This window comes from Sinocyclocheilus rhinocerous, unplaced genomic scaffold (genome assembly GCF_001515625.1).
Source record: "Sinocyclocheilus rhinocerous isolate Xijiao unplaced genomic scaffold, SAMN03320098_v1.1 scaffold726, whole genome shotgun sequence".
NCBI classification, from domain to species: Eukaryota; Metazoa; Chordata; class Actinopteri; order Cypriniformes; family Cyprinidae; genus Sinocyclocheilus; species Sinocyclocheilus rhinocerous.
Window position 1 is genome coordinate 62,663 of NW_015661868.1, and position 18,828 is coordinate 81,490.

An 18,828-nucleotide genomic window follows, 5' to 3' on the forward strand; every position below is an offset into this window, starting at 1 on the left:
TTACATGAATGTACATAGAGGCCTACAGGCTACGAGATATTTCTAGGAGTCAACATAGCTGTTGCAAGCTTGTCAGACTAGCCGCCTCGACTACGTAATTTCATGTTAAAAGAGGTGGAAAGTCCCTGCCAGTGAATTCAAGTCCTGAGAACTTTGGCCAATCAGTTTGTCCGTATACAGCCACCAAAAGGAAGTGACTTTGTGACACAGAAAAAGACCGCGCCAATGTGGGCCTTGAGAGGAAATGACTTGCACTGTGCTTGAGCCTGAGATCACAGGCCGTCTCCGCTCGCTTCCGCTCTATCAGTCGTGCCTGAACCCTCAACAAACTCGCTCGACTTACGACTGTGCACCAAGCATCAACCAGAGAACATGGTGACATACACCAGCCAGTACGAATGGCTCTTTCTGTGAAAAAAAATCGCTCCTTTGGTCATTTGCAACAGTCGCATGCGAAGATGTGCATCCAAGATTTCTGTAACAAGTAAGTATGCGGGTTTCTTTGCCTTTGTGCTTTTCGAGTCCTCTTAGAAATCCATAATCTGGTAGTCTGCGACTACATTAACGATGGTATTTGATTATTTGCTTTTTAAGCTTCTTTTTGATTTTGAATTGCCAAGCTATTGCAAAGCGGTTAGTAATTCCTACAAGTTTGAGGATTGCCGCAGTTTGTGGACTAGTATTGTGCTATACCAAAAAGTAAATGTGATTGTGATTTCTTGTCGATTTTAAGAAGTACAGTAAAAACGTGGGTAGTTTGTGGTGATGGACTGAAGTGCACCCACATGGTGCCCACAAAATACAGTAGTGCTTATTAGTGTTGGCCACATATAATCTGTAGTTTGACTCGAGATAAAATGTAAGATGTGGATTGAATGTAAAGAAAATGTCCTTGTGTTTTTTCATTCATACTGTTTTTTTGCAGGGAAACCCCCTACCGTACTCAAGGCCGCAAAATGTACTTTACATTACACCTTTACCGCCAAACTCCTACCTCATGTAAAATGTGTTTACATGACCTTTTCAGTCTGGATGCACATGCATCCGTACACATTAGAATATGGGGGCGCATCCAACTGACTGTGAAACTGTGATGTTGTTATAACTAACCTGTGTGGGCAGATGTTTGAGACGAACGTCATGTGCCATTGATGGAGGCTGTGTTTCGTGTGTACCTCATCTCCTGTTTTATTTTAAAGCCTTTCTTCCGTTTTTAAGTGATGTGCACATATTAGCAGGCAGGAAATGCAGGAAGGATGTAGATGCAGAGCAAAAATAATTACAGCAACTGCTGCCCACAGACTCTTTTCTTACTTTTGGTTTGTAACATGCATTAACATAAGAGAATGGTGCCCTCATTGAAAAAGCCTTGTGTAAATAGCGATCAATTTGTTTAAATATAGGAACACTATATGTTTAAAGTATAGGGATTCACTATTAACTAGTTGCGTATTGGCATGCATATTACTAGCATATTGGCTGTTTATTTGTACTTATAAGGTGCTATTTTAATGCGTTATTCTGCATGACCATATTCTAGATCCCTTAACCCTACCTTATGCCTGAACACTACAACAACTACCTTACTTAAAATCAATAAAAAGCAAATTAGGGGTTAATTGAGGGGAAAACTCTTAATAGTGTTAATAGTGAGTATGTGCTCTCTATTCTAAAGTGTTACCAGAATATATGCTTTTATATTAGTATATAATGGGTTTAAGCATATTAATCTTGTATAAAGATGTTTTTGTAGCAGCATAAAGTCTGTCCACTACGTACTTGTTTCTTTTTTTCCAAAGAACTGCCTATTTAAGGTGAAGTCACATCTAATGTTGTTCGATGAAATAATGAAATTCAGCCATTTCAACAGAAATTCACACGATCAGGAATTTCAAGGGTGAAAGATTTCCCCACACAGACGTCGCAACAGGTTCTGAGTGAAAACTTCTTCTTTTGAAAGCGACTTCTGTGCACAGTACAAAAAATAATATATATATATATATATATACACTGTAAAAATGCTGGGTTGTTTCAACCCAACTTTGGGTCAAATATGGACTAACCCAACCGTTGGGTTAAATTTTTACATTAAATTTTTAACTTTCAGTCTTTCTACATCAAAATTTCATTTTAATTCAATGTATTACTTGCCATTTCTCTGTAATTGTGGAATTTACTCATTTCAAAGTGAAAATTGTTTCTACATTGAATTTTATTAGTGTGTGCACTGTGCTTCATACATCACTATAATATTAACAATAGACCTTTTTGCCCATTGAATTTCACTAAGGTGACCACACAGTTAGACATTTAGGAAGAGACTGTTTGATTGACACGTGGAAAAGACCCGCATGGAAAATTACTCTGGCCCAGCCATCCGTGAATAGCTATACAGAAAAGAATTAGTGGACAAGTACCAGATATAGTGGAACGTACAGACATATATAAGTGTACTTACTGTACTGCTAATATTTCATGCCACTAACCTAGCAAATCCTGATTAGTTCATCCTTAGAATCACTCTTTTCCCACATATGGTTAACCATACAATATGTGGATTAGTGTTAATGTGACACTCAGCTGTGCTAATAACATTTAAAACCTTGTTCTAGATTTTTTTTTTTACAGGAGATTTACACACTGACTAAAGACAACTATTAGCTGTCACAACTTTGCTTGACTAAGAAATTGCAAGTGAAACACCAGTTTAAGTGAAGATATTTGTGAATATGTTAGCTAGCCACTGGCTTCGCTAACTCTGGTGAACTGGACAAATAAGATTTACTCTAAAATCAAATTGACATTCATTTATCACTTCTTTTAGTCACTTTGTCTGGTTGCTAGATGATGTGTTTTATCCAGTCAGCTTAAAGTGACTAGGATGTCGGATAGAAGATAAAAAGCTAGGCATTTACAGTGTTATTGAACGCTTTTATCTGTTGATTTGGTGTAGTAGTTTATGAAGGTCTCAGCTTCTGTACTTTGCCTAGTAAGTCAGTACAGTGTGACAGACACCTCTCCTACGTTATATCACCTGATCGTGTGCTAACAAGACGCAGTATATTATTATACTCACCCACACCTTAAGAGCAGGTCGAGTTCTGGTCATTGTGGATGGAAACATTGTTCAAATGTCTCAAGCAGTAAACAGTCTTGTGTGGAAAGTCTGACACGCCACTGACGTACAATATATCATTGCTTTCATATAGTGGAAATGTATACTATTCACTTCGCAGATTCCTGGTCTTATTGTGAATAGTGCTATTCCAAAGAAAAAGACTTTTACACATTGGCTAATCTTTAATCGAATTGTAATAACTTGCACTGCCTCTGAAAGAACTTTACATTTCTTACATTTCTACAAGAACTTTACATTGTCATCATAATAATGTGGGTGGGGAAAATAGCCAAATATGTTTCAGTTCCCTTCTTCTTGTGGACTGGCTGACTTGAACTCTTGTACTTTCAAGAAGGGGGAACATTAGTGAACATTGTGGTTGTGTGTGCATTCGGGAATTCCTCCAAGACGACCATATTCACTTCTTCCATATTTACTTCTTTATTTCCCACATTTCTGATTGTATGTGCATGTTATTCTACACACACACACACACACACACACACACACAAGAATTACAAAATTATTATGAATTATTACATTAGCTCCCCCTCTGAAAGCAGTGTGGCTCCATTCCGGTACATTAAGTCCACTTTTCATGATCCATTTAATTCCCAATGGATAATCCAGTTCTGTGCTAAATTGTACCCTCTGAAATGCCTCACGTTTTAAAAATAAAACGGAAACTGTGTTTGAACTCTTAGCACTTCATGCTTATCAACACATGAAGTTACGTTTCTAACAACAGGATCAGGAAGTTGTTTGAACAAGGCTAAAATCTTCCCCACCCCACCCTGGTTTTTGTTACAGTTTCTATAGAGCATGACTAGCCTGTGTCTGATTACTGTCTGTGTTTATGTTCTTTTGGAGATTTAAGATTAATATTTCATAGCTTAGAGTAACCCATGTGTTTGTTTGCAGTGGCAGGACGTTACTGGGTCATTCTGGGTAATACTTGAATACTTGACTAGTTTTTTTTTGGTTACACTTTATTTTAAGGTGTCCTTATTACAATGTAATTATATAAGTAAGTAATGAGTAGTATTAATTAAAACATGTTCTTACAGTAGGGTTTGGACTAGGATTAGTTGAATGTAAATTTGCATAAATACTATAATAATTAAATGTAACGTTAAAAGGACACTGTAAAAAAGTGGGTTACACTTTATTTTAAGGCATCCTTGTTACAATGTAATTATACATTTAAGTACTGAGTAATATTAATTAACTACATGTACTTATTATATGGTTAGGGTTATGATTAGGGTTTGGCTTAGGGTACGTGCATGTAATTATCCATAATTAATTGTTATTATAATAGTAAGTACATGTAACACGTGTAACAAGGAGTAAACACGTGTTTTTTTTTATGTTTTGTTGGATGTGCATGGAATTTACCACAGGGACATGTATAATGTAAACAAAATAGTAAATATAATGTAGTGGTTAATTTGTTGAGAAAAGATTTAAATACAAACTCATTTTACATGCTTTAATATCTACAGTAGTCAACATTTGAAGTGCATTAAAAAAGTTCATCAAAGTTGTCCTAAGACAAGAACGCATTTTGGTTTTAGGACAACTTTGAAAGGTTTTGATCCACTTCAAATGTCGACTAGTGTAATTCAAACTTAATTTGATATAGCATGGAGCATGTAAGAAATGTCTTAAATTGTTGAGGTTTAAAAAGCACTGGAACACTATATATATTATAAATATTTGAAAACCTTTATTTGCCTAATAATTTGTGATATTTGTGAAAAAGGAAACACTTTTTTGAAAATAATTATTAAAATGTGTATTGAGGTGTAAAAAATATGTATGTTGTGACATTTTTAGAGGCATTGCATTAAATTATTATTTTTTTAAATAGTGGTTAAGATGTTTGAGGAGCATGTGTTGTCTATGCCAGATTTTTAGGAGCATTACATTTACATTTTGTTAAAAAAGTTTGAATTTTTTTTTTTTTTGCAAGTTCAAATTGTAATAGTGACAACTTGAAGACAATGGCAATAGTGATGACTTCTAAGACTTCAAATAGTCTTAGAAACACTACTAAAAAAAGAAAAAAGAAAAAAAGAAACACAATTATACTCAGTTGCACAAGTGTCAACAAAACACACATGCCTCTATCTTGTGTTAAATGACACCTGATGTCAATCATGGTTGGAAACATTGAGCAACAGAGATGAACAGACAGTCTGCTGGTAGAGTTCTTGAGCAGACTCTTTTTAACCTCATTACATCAACGCCAAAACCTCAAGAGAAAGAAGAACTTCTATAAGAAGGCATGCCGCTGCCAGAAACAAGCTACAATGGAATTAAAATACTGATGCTGCTCTTTTAATTTCCTTGAAGTGAAGTCTGTAAGAAGGTCAAGAGGATTTTGCTGACAGTGCCACACTAAACTTTTACTTAACTCCTAAAATAGCATCCCTTTGCCACAAGCACGCTCCTGGACCATAATTCTTTGGTTGGATATTATAATGTCATGATGAGATGCACTACGCTACCATTACACTTCTCATTTAGGTCACGATTGTCCCATGGGATTCTAATCTCCCCACTCCACCCAGTGTTAGATGGACTTTCCTCCGTTCCCGTCTGTGTCTGCTGACTGGCACTCAGACGTCCAGTATTACGGATAAGCAATAGCAAATTCCACTGTGCGCTCCACAGCCCAGGAGGGGCTCGAACTTTCCAAAGGAAATGTAGGGTTTCCTGTCCTTTCTATGTGCTGGTCAGATTCAAGGTTTTTGCTGGAGGTTTGGAGATAGCTGTGAATTCTGTGGTGAGACGAGCATGTCCTCAAACTCTTGATGCTCTCTGGTCTCTTCTGGCAGTATGTTGAGAGAGAGTAAAGCAGTGCAGAGCATCAGAAGATGTGTCAGCAGAAGGTAAGCGTGTGGGATCATGGGACGCTTGGGTTGGTGTTTGGAAAAGTTTGTTTGGAGTTGGGTGTTTAAGTGATGTAGAATTATGTGGTGTTCGTGATCACAAAATACTCTTATGTTGTCATGTTCCTGGGAATTCGCTTGGTATTACTAAAATGCTACATTGTAATTGTGGATGTGTAGCAGGAATTTTGTTTTGGTTCCTGTGATTGTTAATGCTTTTGGATGGCTGTTGTGATTTTTCATTGTTTATGATCATCTGGGTTTGCTCACTTTGTTTAAAAGAATGTATTTTATTTGGTTTGGTTGGTGATTTGTTATGTCTGGTTCTAGTATTATCTGTTTAGATGTTGAAGGTTTTCGTTTATCGTTTAGTTTTGCACAGTGGTTCTCAAACTTTTTGACTCCAAGGCCCCACGACATCAAGTCCTCTTGACTTTTCCTGTTGTTCATGATTTTTTGGATTAAGGAGAAGGATTTAAAAAAATACTTTCCCTCACAATTTCTACCCAATGAAACATTTTAAAGGGGTCATATGATGCAATTTCAATTTTTCCTTTCTCTTTGGAGTGTTACAAGCTCTTGGTGCATAAAACTCTGTCTAAAAGCTGTTCTGACTCACAGTCTGTAAGTACGTTTTTTATATTTAAAGAATTTGCCACTGATGATTCAAACACGAGTTTTGAGCAGTGTAGAGTAGTGCTTGTTGTTTGTCATTTCTCTGATCACAAATGCAGACATGGTTTTATGTTTACGCGGCGCGATGCAACACGTAAAAAGACAGTATAAGTCATTATAATCCGTAATTATGTCCCCACTGGATGCAACAAATGCCTCGTTTATAATGGGTTTTAATGTTTTTGTCTCGTCGCTCCGGCCGGACAGGGCATCACAGTATGGTAAGGGGCGTAACATTTCCGTCACACGCTTGAGGTATTCGGCCAATCACAACGCACTGGATAGCTGGCCAATCAGAGCACACCTCGCTTTTCAGACCGATGAGCTTTGTAAAAATCGACGCGTTTCAGAAAGGCGGGGCATAGAGGAGCAACAGTAATGTACAGTATGTGGAAAATAATGTGTTTTTTTAACCTTAAACTGCATAAACACATTTCATTACACCAAATACACAAAATATTGTTCTTTTTAGCAACATCATATGACCCCTTTAAAGCTTGGTATAATAAAGTGTACACAAAATTTATAAAAATTCACATGGAGTTATACGATTTAATGAAATTACATGACTTTTCTAGGTCAACAGAAATACTTTTAAACACTTTTAAAATTAGGCAACTTCATATATCCAGGTTTTCCAACCGTGGTTTTTCAAAGAAACTGTTATTGAGTAAGTGAATTAAAATAGGAAATATCTTGTGTTTTAATTGTTTTCGTTTATTTTAATTGTTTGTTTTATCTTATTTTAAATTATTTTAAGTCATCTTCACACCACCTTGGAGGTTTGCTGAGGCCCCCCAGTTTAGCACCAGTTGGTTTTTTTTTTGGTTCCTGTAATATTATTTACATCAATATATCCAGACTTATGGAAATGGTGTGGTATTTTCAACGTTAGCTCTTAATTGCTCCAGTGATTATATATTTTTGAAAGCTAAAGGACGACATCATGACCCTGATTCCCTCGACAAAAAAAATAAAAATAAAGTAGGATTTTTCCATTGGCTTTTGGATTATTACAGAAAATAAGATCTGGTGCCAACAAACGTTTCTGATTCTTAAATGTTTTGTTCATCATGGTAATATTCACACCTGAACACAACATTTATAAATGTTGAAACCTAAATCCAATCGCCAAAAGTAAAAAAGCTAAACGTAGACTGGTTGCATGACTTCAATGTAACCATCACTTAGCTTCCCACAACTCTTTCAGTCTTTCTGTATAAAAAAATATATTTTCCACAAAAGTTTGAGTTAGGATATTTTTAAGAGCCTGATTTAAAACACAATGAGGATGTGAAAGCGATGAGTGAGTAAATGAGTTAATCTGCTCAGCTTGATGGCATTTAATGTCCTGACAACATCTGTAGTGACATTTAGACACTTGTTAGCAACCTCCTTTTTCATGATGACTAAAAGCTTTTAAAAAAATCACAAGGGGGTATAACTTACTAAATTTATGTTGTAGAAGAAAATGGGAAAATATCTTGAGCTTGTGTTCACCACAGACCTTATTTCAGGCATTTGGATAAAAACACTTTTAAAAAAACTCATTGACTTCAGGATGATGGAGCCAGAAATGATTTTAAAAAATACTGTACGTTACTTGCAGAGGGACATTGTTCTGGTTTATTACATCAGTACATCAGAAGTGCTCTTCTGCATGAATGAATCTGATGGTTTGAGGTTTACCCATGGTTGCCCATGAACGTCATCTCAGAATGAATCTGATTAACTTCACCAAGATCTCTGCTAATAAGATACTTCTACAAAATGTCATCTGAGCTTCTCTGCATATCTGCCATCATTGTAACCCGACCTTCTTTAGTTGTAGGTTTACCATTGAATTGGAAGAAGACGAGATTGCAGTTTTAAACTTTTTTTATTTTTATGTATTGGCTCAACAGCTCTTTCTAATGAAATATTAAATGAGAAATCCTCTGTAATGTAGGCCTACCTTTTAGTAGAGATGCCCAACAAACAAAGTGATGTTAATAACAGGTCTACAAACTTAAAAAGTAAAGTTCATTAAAGGTTTAGTTCACCCAAAAATGAAAATTCTGTCATTAATTACTCACTCTCATGTCGTTCCAAACCCGTAAGAGCTTTGTTCATCTTCAGAACACAAATTAAGATATTTTTGATTAAATCTGAGAGCTCTCTGACCCTCCCATAGACAGCAAGGTTACTACCACGATCAAGGTCCTGAAACGTAGCAAGGACATCGGTAAAATAGTCCTTGTGACATCAGGGGTTCAATCATAAATCTGCCATCATTGTACCCCGACCTTCTTTAGTTGTAGGTTTACCATTGAATTGGAAGAAGACGAGATTGCAGTTTTAAACTTTTTTTTTTTTAATGTATTGGCTCAACAGCTCTTTCTAATGAAAGATTAAATGAGAAATCCTCTGTAATGTAGGCCTACCTTTTAGTAGAGATGCCCAACAAACAAAGTGATGTTAATAACAGGTCTACAAACTTAAAAAGTAAAGTTCATTAAAGGTTTAGTTCACCCAAAAATGAAAATTCTGTCATTAATTACTCACTCTCATGTCGTTCCAAACCCGTAAGAGCTTTGTTCATCTTCAGAACACAAATTAAGATATTTTTGATTAAATCTGAGAGCTCTCTGACCCTCCCATAGACAGCAAGGTTACTACCACGATCAAGGTCCTGAAACGTAGCAAGGACATCGGTAAAATAGTCCTTGTGACATCAGGGGTTCAATCATAATTTTACGAAGCTACAAGAATACTTTTTGTGCGTAAAGAAAACAATAATAATTTATTCAGCAATTCTTCTCCCCGAGTTACCGTCTTCCGAACGTAATGTAATCAACGTAATGTTTAAACTACGTAATGTTTAAATGTTAAACGTTGTTTACGTTCAGTAGACAGCACGCGCATGCTGAACATATACAACGCTGATTATGTTGATTATGTGCTCTCCAAATTAGCAGAAGACGGTAACTCGGGGAGAAGAATTGTTGAATAAATTATGTTATTATTGTTTTCTTTGCGTACAAAAAGTATTCTCGTAGCTTCGTAAAATTACGGTTGAACCCCTGATGTCACATGGATTATTTTACCGATCTCCTTGCTACGTTTCTGTGCCTTGATCGTGGTAATATCATTGCTGTCCAAGGAGGGTCAGAGAGCTCTCGGAATTCATCAAAAATATCTTAATTTGTGTTCCGAAGATGAACGAATGTCTTACGGGTTTGGAACGACGTGAGGGTGAGTAATGACAGAATTTACATTTTTGGGCGAACTAACCCTTTAAGATTTGATTTTGAAAGTTATGTTTTTAAAAATAAAGGTTCTTTATTGGCATTGATGGTTCCGTGAAGAACCATAAAACTTTGCATTGCACAAAAGGTTCTTTAGTGGAAAGAATTTTGAATTTGAATTTTTTTAAATGTTCTTCATATTAAGAAAAAAAGGTTATTTTAAGAACTGTTGACTGAAAGGTTCGTTGGGGAACCGAAAATGGTTCTTCTAATCTATGGCATCACTCTTTTGGAAGCTTCTTTTTTAAGAGTGTTGAATAGTGTTTTATACCAATAATTCAGTGATGTAATCTGACTATTAGCACAGCTGTGATTTGGCTTTAGGCTTAAGATGTTCTGGTAGTTGTTACAGCAGGGCTAGTGTGTTCTGAGTGGTTGTTGCTATGTGGTTACTAGAGTGTTCTGGGGTAATCGTCGAGTATGAGGCTAACTAACATAGCCAATCAAAATAAACCTTTATTGTTGCTTACAGAAACATGGCTGCTACGCCGGTCTCCTGGCCCATTCCCATGAGAGCTATCGGAGCTCAGAATCTGCTCACCATGCCGGGAGGAGTCAGCACATCTGGATATCTGCACAAGAAAGGGGGCAGCCAGTTCAGTCTGATGAAATGTGAGTTTAGCTCGGCTCATTAGAATCTATCAGTCAACAGACAAAACATCAAACATAAATTAACATTAGTTAAAGGAAAAAACATTACTGGCTCTAATTTAAAGGGATAGTTCACCCAAAAATTTAAATTCTGTCTTCATTTATTCACCTTCTCTTTCATTCCGAACCTTTATGACTTTCTTCTGTGGAACATAAAAGATGATATTTTGAAAAATGTTGTTCGTCAAACAATAACAGTAAATGGGGTTCAGTGTTGGTTGGACCCCATTGGCTTTCACTGTAAGTGCAAACAATACCTAAAACAGAAACATTCTGTAGATAATTCTTGTTTGTGTACTGTGAAAAGCATAAATTCATGCAGGTATGTAATAACATGATGGTGACTAAATAATAACTAAGTTTTCATTTAGGGGTGAACTGTCTCTTTAAAGGAATATCCAGGAATTTTGACCATATTGAACATAAACCAGAAGTTCATCCGTGTAGAAAAGTATTACCCACTCACAGAATGGTTTTATACAGCTTTATAAATCAATGTTAACCAGTAGCTAAATAGTTGTTAATCATAATTGTAGGTTAACGTTTCTAAAATATTACAGATATTCAGTCATTTAATGCTGGTTACTCCAGAAGTTAAATAGGATGCAAATGCTGTTTCATAGCCTGGAATATTTTGTAACAATTTACTATAAGTTTCAGTTTGTTAACATTAGATAATGCATTAGGTGTCATAAATTAGCAATAGAAAATACCACTTTGGTAACACTTTATAATAAGGTTAATAAAGCTATCAATGAGCAATATACTGTATTTGTTACAGTATTTATTAATCTCTGTTAAGGTTAGTTAATAAGAATACAACTGTTAGTTGATTTCACATCAGGTCCATTAAATAATATTAACAGCTTTTGATTTTAATAAAGTATTCATAAATGTTGAAATTAACATCAAGTGTGATTTATAGATAGTGTAAAAGTGTTGAAAATAGTTAGTTCATGTTACCTAATGTGGTTAACTAATGGAAACAAATGGAACCAGTAACACTTTTCTCACTATTAACTAGTTGCTTATTAACAGGCATATTCTTAACATATTGGCTGTTTATTAGTACTTACAAAGCACGTGTTCTGCATGACCATATTCGATATCCATAACCCTACCCAATACCTAAACTTACCAACTACCTTACTAACTATTCATAAGCAGCAAATTAGGAGTTTATTGGGTCAAAAGTTGTAGTTTATGGTTTGTTAACAGTGAGACCTTAACATAAAGTGTGACCATGGAACCTTATGGTAAAGTGTTGTAAAGTTAATGTTCATTTTTTTAACATATGCTAAAACATTTCAAATAGTTCAGGTTGTATACATTAAAGGGGTCATATGATGCGATTTCAAGTTTTCCTTTCTCTTTGGAGTGTTACAAGTTGTTCTTGAATAGATAAGATCCCTAAAGTTGCAAAGACTAAAGTCTCAAATCCAAAGAGATATTCTTTATAAAAGTTAAGTCGCTTCCACGTCCTCCTAAATTAACCTTAAACCGCATAAACACATTGCATTACACCAAATACACAAAATAATGGTCTTTTTAGCAACATCATATGACCCCTTTAAAATTAAATTTAGATCAGTAAATAATGCAAATCGCTCATTGTTCATAAAACCTAATGCATTAACAAATTGAACCTTACTGTGAAGTGTTACCAAATACTACTATAAGAAATGAACACTGGAGTGCTACTACAAACAATTTTGCTTTCATTTATGTGCTGAAAGTATTGTGCTGTTTATGTGGACATATATTGAGTTTCTGTCGATTTCACAGGGCCTCTTCGCTTCATCATAATCCACAAAGGCTGCATCTACTATTTCAAGAGCAGTACTTCGGCCGCACCTCAAGGAGCGTTTTCACTCAATGGCTACAACAGGTTGGTTATTAGTTCTTATTTCCATTGTTTATTTCCATAGGTCTCCCTTATAACACTGCATTTGTTCATATGATGCTCTCATGCACCTGTGATCATTTCAGTGGCCCACCTCTCTGTACTCAATTTTGCAATCTGTATGTTAAGTTACCAGTGGCCATCTCGGCACGATCGCAGGCCACATCCTGTCCACAGCTGTGCGTTCTTCATGCGGCCTTTTTTAAGTGCAAGAGTTTCGATTCTGCACCGAACTGGCCTTCATACGTGTTTCCTGTACATGTAAATGCAACAATCGCGTGTCTGTCGTATGTTCTGTTTAAGGTCATACTTTCCATGAAGTTAAAGTGGTTGAAAGTGTTTAGATTCCTGCTGTAGTTCTTCCTCAGCTTATGGTGAACATGTAATTATTGTGCATGACTTTTTCCTGCTGTGGTTGGGTAAAAATAGCCCTCTAAATTAATACAGCAGAGCACAGGGAGTGTTCGCAGATGAGCAAGATATATATACGGTCCCTTTAGCCATGTATTTGACACTGAGGAAAACTGTAGTTTACAGCATTTTAAAACATTTGGGGATTTGGTACAACTTTTTTATGTCTTTGATTACTTTTTTAAGTTTTTGATTATTTTGATTTGATTACTTATGTTCTCCAAGGCTGCATTGATTTGATCAAAAATACAGTAAAAACAGCAATATTTTGAAATATTATTCAAATTAAAATGAACTGTTTTCTATTTGAATATATTTTAAAATGAAATTTATTTATGTAAAGCTGAATTTTCAGCATCATTACTCCAGTTTTCAGTATCACATGATCCTTCAGAAATCATGCTAATATGCTGATTTGCTGCTCAATAATTTTTTTTTTTATTATTATTATTATTTATATTATTATTATTACTATTATTATTATCAATGTTAAAAACAGTTGTGCTGCTTCATGTTTTTGTGGAAACTGTTATACATTTTTCAGGATTCTTTGATGAATAAAAATGTTCAATAAACAGCATTTATTTGAAATATAAATCTTTTGAAACATTATTAATGATTTTACTGTCACTTTTGTTAGTGCTGTCAAACGATTAATCGCGATTAATCGTTTGACAGCACTACGTTTTGATCAATTTAATGTATCCTTGCTGAATAGAAGTATTCACTTCTTCCAAATAAATAAATAAATAATACAGTAGTGTGCATTGAAATAAATATATATATATATATATATATATATAAAGACCCCTAACTTTTGAATAGTAGAGATTTAAATTAAATGTAAACATTTAAATTAATATTTTAAAGACCTCTGTTTTTATTGCTTGGCAGGGTCTTACGGGCAGCAGAGGAAACAACATCTAGCAATGTTTTTCCTTTTAAGATCGTCCACTTCAGTAAGAGACACCGTACGTGGTATTTCTCAGCGGCGAGTGAGGATGAGAGAAGGGTGAGATCATAGGCATGTCAGAGATCATTGCACAGCTATTAACTTTTGGGGGGGGGTTTATGTTTAATTAAAACAAAATGTGTATTTTTATGTTTGACAGAAGTGGATGCGGCACTTAAGAAAAGAAATCAGCTATTATAACGATAAAAGAGATCTGCCTCTTCCAAGGTAAACTTGAACTTAAGCGTAATTGAAATGCTCAATCACTGATGTCAGATGTTAGGTCACGTTGCACTTAGACCACATTTAGGCTACTTGTGTTTTCATTTGTGCTTTTTAAACCACTAATGATGCATTAATTATATTTATATAATTCTTACACAATATGGTTTTTACCTTCACATTTTAGCTTCAATTTTTTGGGACTTTTTAACACTACAGCTGTAACCTCTTCCGCTTTCTTATAATCACTGCTTGTGAAAGTAATTCTGCATTGAAGATTTTAACTGCGTCATCTGAGTCACCTTTCTCCCAAATGACTTGTGTTTTAATAGTGATGATTTAGATTCTGAGAGCATATATGGGCAGTTAGAGGAGCCTCTGGAAATCAGTCCCGTTGAAGAAGATCCTGAAGCAGGTACACAGTGATAGACATGAAGGGTTTAAAATAATGTGTCTCTGCTTTTACGTAGTGTAACCATATAACAACATATATGTCTGTAAAATATTTATATAAAAGTATATACAATTATTATTCATATATTTAAAAAAAACTTTTTAAGAATATTTCATAGTGGTATTTAATAGTTTAATTTTCAACAAATGTTGTATTTAAAAACTTTACAATAGAGTCTTGATTCTTAATATTATTTAAATAAATTAGTTAACATGAGCTTACAATTAACAATACTTTGATATCATTTAGAATCATTAACATTAGATAATGCTATGTTAAACACGTACTAATACAGTTAACATTAGTTAATGCACTGTGAACTAGCATGAACAAACAATGAATATCGCAGTGTTTTTTAACTTTGTTAATGTTTGTTAATAAAAATACAACTGTCGATTGTTTGTTCATATTAGCCGGTTCATTGAAAAAAATATTAACAGGTACAACTTTTGAGTTTAATAATGTATTAGTCAATGCTAAAATTAAAATTATTTGTAATTAAATTATTTAAAATTGTTGGGTTCATGTTAACTAATATAGTTAACGAATGTTAACAAAGGTTTATAAAGTATTACCAGTTAGATTAATAATTGCTGTGAAAAGTTGATACAACTGCATTTTTATTGACTTACATTCACAAAGATCCTGAAATAACTAAATGATGTAAAATGCATTGTTCATTGTTAGCTAGTGTTACCATAATGCATAGGAAAATGATCATTTCGAAGTATTGTTTTTTAAATTAGAATTATTATATAATTATATAAATTATAATAAAATTATATCATTAAAAAAAATGTATTTTACTAAATATTTGACTCTGTAAATAAATAAATTGCAAAAAAAGAAATACAATTTAAAATTGTGCATGACTGAATTTATGTGCATTGTGCATTACTCAATTTATGTATTTTGATTTAGATTATATGACACAAGACGAAGACAGCGATGGAGAGGATATATCGCCTGTGTCAGCAGGTAGATGCCTGATTTACTCTCAAAAAAGGGACAAAGCTGTCACAAAGCTAAAAGATACATATTTGTGCCTTATTTTCCCCTAAATGGTACATATTAGCACCTAAAGTGAACATATTTGAAAAGGTGATCATTTTGAACCCAGTGATAGTTTTGCGCCTCTTTTCTGAATGGGCTTAGATTAGAGATTGGCACATTTCAGTAGCTGTCTTCAGATTCACTGAGAATATTTGCCTCAGACAGAACCCACACGGTGGAATAACTGTTTGATGTGTTTTTCCAGGTCGACCCACGGTTCCTCCTCCACCGTATCCTCCACCCCCTGTTCCTGTTCAGCCGAGAGAAAACCGCCTCACGAAAGGCCCGCTGCCTCCGCTGCCCCCTCCATTCAAAAAGCCATCCTGTACAGCCAAAGGTCCTCCTCCGCCGCTGCCGTACGCCACGCACCTAGAGAAACCAGACGTACACCTGTCAAACAGAGGCCCCGGTGGCCCCATGCCTCCTTTACCCCCTCCAAACAGCATGAAGCCCATGACAGGCCCCTTTTCCACGATGCCTGCTTATGAAAAGAAGCCGAATGCCTCTCTCATTGGGAATACGGCGGCTACTTTACCCATCGTTGAGAACCTGCAGAAAGTGATTCTGAACTCGTCGAAACTGCACCTGGGGGTGAAGCCCACACCTGACCCGCGGCCCGTCTCGCCTCACCTGTCCAGCTCTGTCAGCAACAGGGCGCTCGGCCAGATACCCAAGCCTCCGTTACCAAGCAAACCCAAAACCAGCAGACCCTCCTTCCAGTAAGAGTCTTTCATTCTCGTTACTGACACCTGTGTCTGGTTTGGTGTTGCGCCGCAGAGACGTTTATGGCTTCAAATGTATCAAGACTGCTGTTTAAAGGGTTAAATATGCTCATGCTCAGTCCTGTTATAGAAAAAGCATAACAACTGCGTTCTTTAACTAGAATGACTTTTTACACACATATGTGAGAGTGTTAAACCACACATGTGAGAGTGTCGCAAAACGCATCAAAGATTAGAATAAAAACGTCCTAAATTACAAATCCTTAAAGAGTCTTATAATATACAGTGTTTGTGTTTGCATAAAACATTTAAATATTTTCAAAATCGACATCTTTGTATTCATGTTGATTTCATGTTCATGTTTTAAAAACATTCATTTTTAAGAAATGTAATGACTCTGAAAATGTCATGCGGTGTAACCGTCAAATAAGAATTAGTTCAAAATGTCCTTACACCTTGAATACATGTGAGTGTACACATCTTAATTATTATTATAACACAGTGATTTATGGTTTTAATTGGCTGATTATTTAATTAATATTTTATCTGATATTCTATTCAATATTTTTCACAATTAGTAATTCAGAAATATATATAAATTTATTTTTTTTTTGGGGGGGGAAATTCATACTTGACATTTTAAAACCTGAACTAACCTTGACTTGTCATATTAATGTCATGAGAGGTCTTCTTTATCTTCAAATCATATCATATCATTTTCCTTTTCTCTGTTTTTTTCCCCTGCATATATTTGCATGTCGGTCGTACCACATGACTCTTTTTTAATTATTTTTTAAATTAAACGTATTAAATCATTTGTTTATTTATTTATTTGTTTGTTTGTTTACTGTTTATTTATTTATTTATTGTTGTTTATTTATTTGCTTATAATAAATAAATACAAGAATTAAAGTTTGTCAAAGTGATTTTAGCTTGTTTGGATGTTGGTTAGACTGAAGATTATTTATTAGTGCTGTGAAACGATTAATCGCGATTAATCGCATACAAAATAAATGTTTTTGTTTGCATAATATATATATGTGTGTACTGTGTTTATTTATTATGTATACATAAATACACACAGATAGAGTATATATTTTAAAAATATTTACATGTATTTACATGTCTATATTTATATTCATATAATTTATATTATAAATAAATATATTTAATAAATAAACATAACCTATTTTCCTGAAATATGTACATGCATGTGTGTGTATTTATATTTACATAATAAATATACACAGTACACACACATATATTATGTAAACAAAAACTTTTATTTTGGATGCGATTAATCGCGATTAATCGTTTGACAGCACTAGTATTTATACAAATTGTCTGTGCCTTTTTCTCAGAAGAGCGTCACCGGACGGACAGAGTTTTCGTTCTTCTATTGAAGAAAAGCCTTTAAAAACCCGAGTGCAGGGCAAAATTAAAGAAGACTCAGATGATGAGGACTATGAAAATGTAAGTTTACCTAGTCTGTTCTATTGCTGATAACGCTTGAGCTTAACTCAGGTAAACGGCCATTTAACACACTGATATCATGGAAACAAATTCAAGTTCATTTTAATAAAGGCATATTTTTACTTAGACGTTTTACTAGACGTTTCAGGATGTGCTGTGTACATTTTAGTTCTTGGAGCTCAGGCTTGTTAACTTAAGGAGAGATGTTCAACATCTTTAGAAACTTTCCTCTGTCTGCCAAAGCAGAAAACATGAGTCACTTCCTCAATGACATTTTGAATCAAACTAGATTGTGGAGGATAATTTCATAATACTGTTTTGTTTTGCTGTTGCAACATTTACCAAGTTAAGTTATTTTTTAAACCATATGGTCACCTAACGTTTGACCTTGTTTAGTCATAACAATTAATAATGCCTTTTTGTCACATGTTTTTTTCTCATCAGGTAAATTTGCCTAACTCTGTCTTTGTGGACACAATGGAAACCAGTAATGTCGAAAGGTAAAAATAAAAAAATGTTTGTTACTCATAGCAATCAACGGTTTGATGCATTGTTTTTCAATAAAGAAACCGAATCCTTTAGAACAGTGAATCCAAACCTTTTTGTTTCTTTATCCAAGAAATTATTTGAAGGCATGTACAGTATATGAGCATGATAGCTGTATTGTTCTTTCTATTGCTGTCCTCTAGTGGAATGGAGTTGTAATTGCACTGTTTTTGCTTGAAGAGACTCATCTAGTTCATGTGTCACTGTGTTCCATTACATTGTTAATTGTCTTCACTTACTGATTACAGATTATTTAAGGATACATACACCTACCCACGGAACGGTCTGTACTGCATCCGCAAATCAGGAACAGGAAAAACATCACAGGTACAACTCAGACTCAGTATGCATATACTATAGGGTTAATAAATATAGATTGGCAGTAAAACTTGTATTTATTTAAAAATGTGATTTTGTTACTGTTTTTTTTTTTTTTTTTTTTCCTTTTTTTTTTTTTTTTTTTT

The 18,828-nt window shown here is 34.6% G+C and overlaps 1 protein-coding gene across 1 annotated transcript in view; it reads left to right on the forward strand.

Annotated features, from left to right (window-relative positions):
* The first annotated feature begins 398 nt into the window (after positions 1-398).
* Positions 399-18,828, forward strand: part of LOC107726552 (SH3-domain binding protein 2) — a 19,757-nt gene continuing 1,327 nt past the window's right edge. The window contains exons 1-11 of the mRNA XM_016536180.1: positions 399-484; positions 10,450-10,589; positions 12,414-12,516; positions 13,837-13,954; positions 14,055-14,122; positions 14,449-14,531; positions 15,492-15,548; positions 15,829-16,342; positions 17,707-17,818; positions 18,263-18,318; positions 18,613-18,691. Coding sequence (XP_016391666.1) covers positions 399-484; positions 10,450-10,589; positions 12,414-12,516; positions 13,837-13,954; positions 14,055-14,122; positions 14,449-14,531; positions 15,492-15,548; positions 15,829-16,342; positions 17,707-17,818; positions 18,263-18,318; positions 18,613-18,691 — 1,416 coding nt within the window. The remainder of the gene's footprint in view (positions 485-10,449; positions 10,590-12,413; positions 12,517-13,836; positions 13,955-14,054; positions 14,123-14,448; positions 14,532-15,491; positions 15,549-15,828; positions 16,343-17,706; positions 17,819-18,262; positions 18,319-18,612; positions 18,692-18,828) is intronic.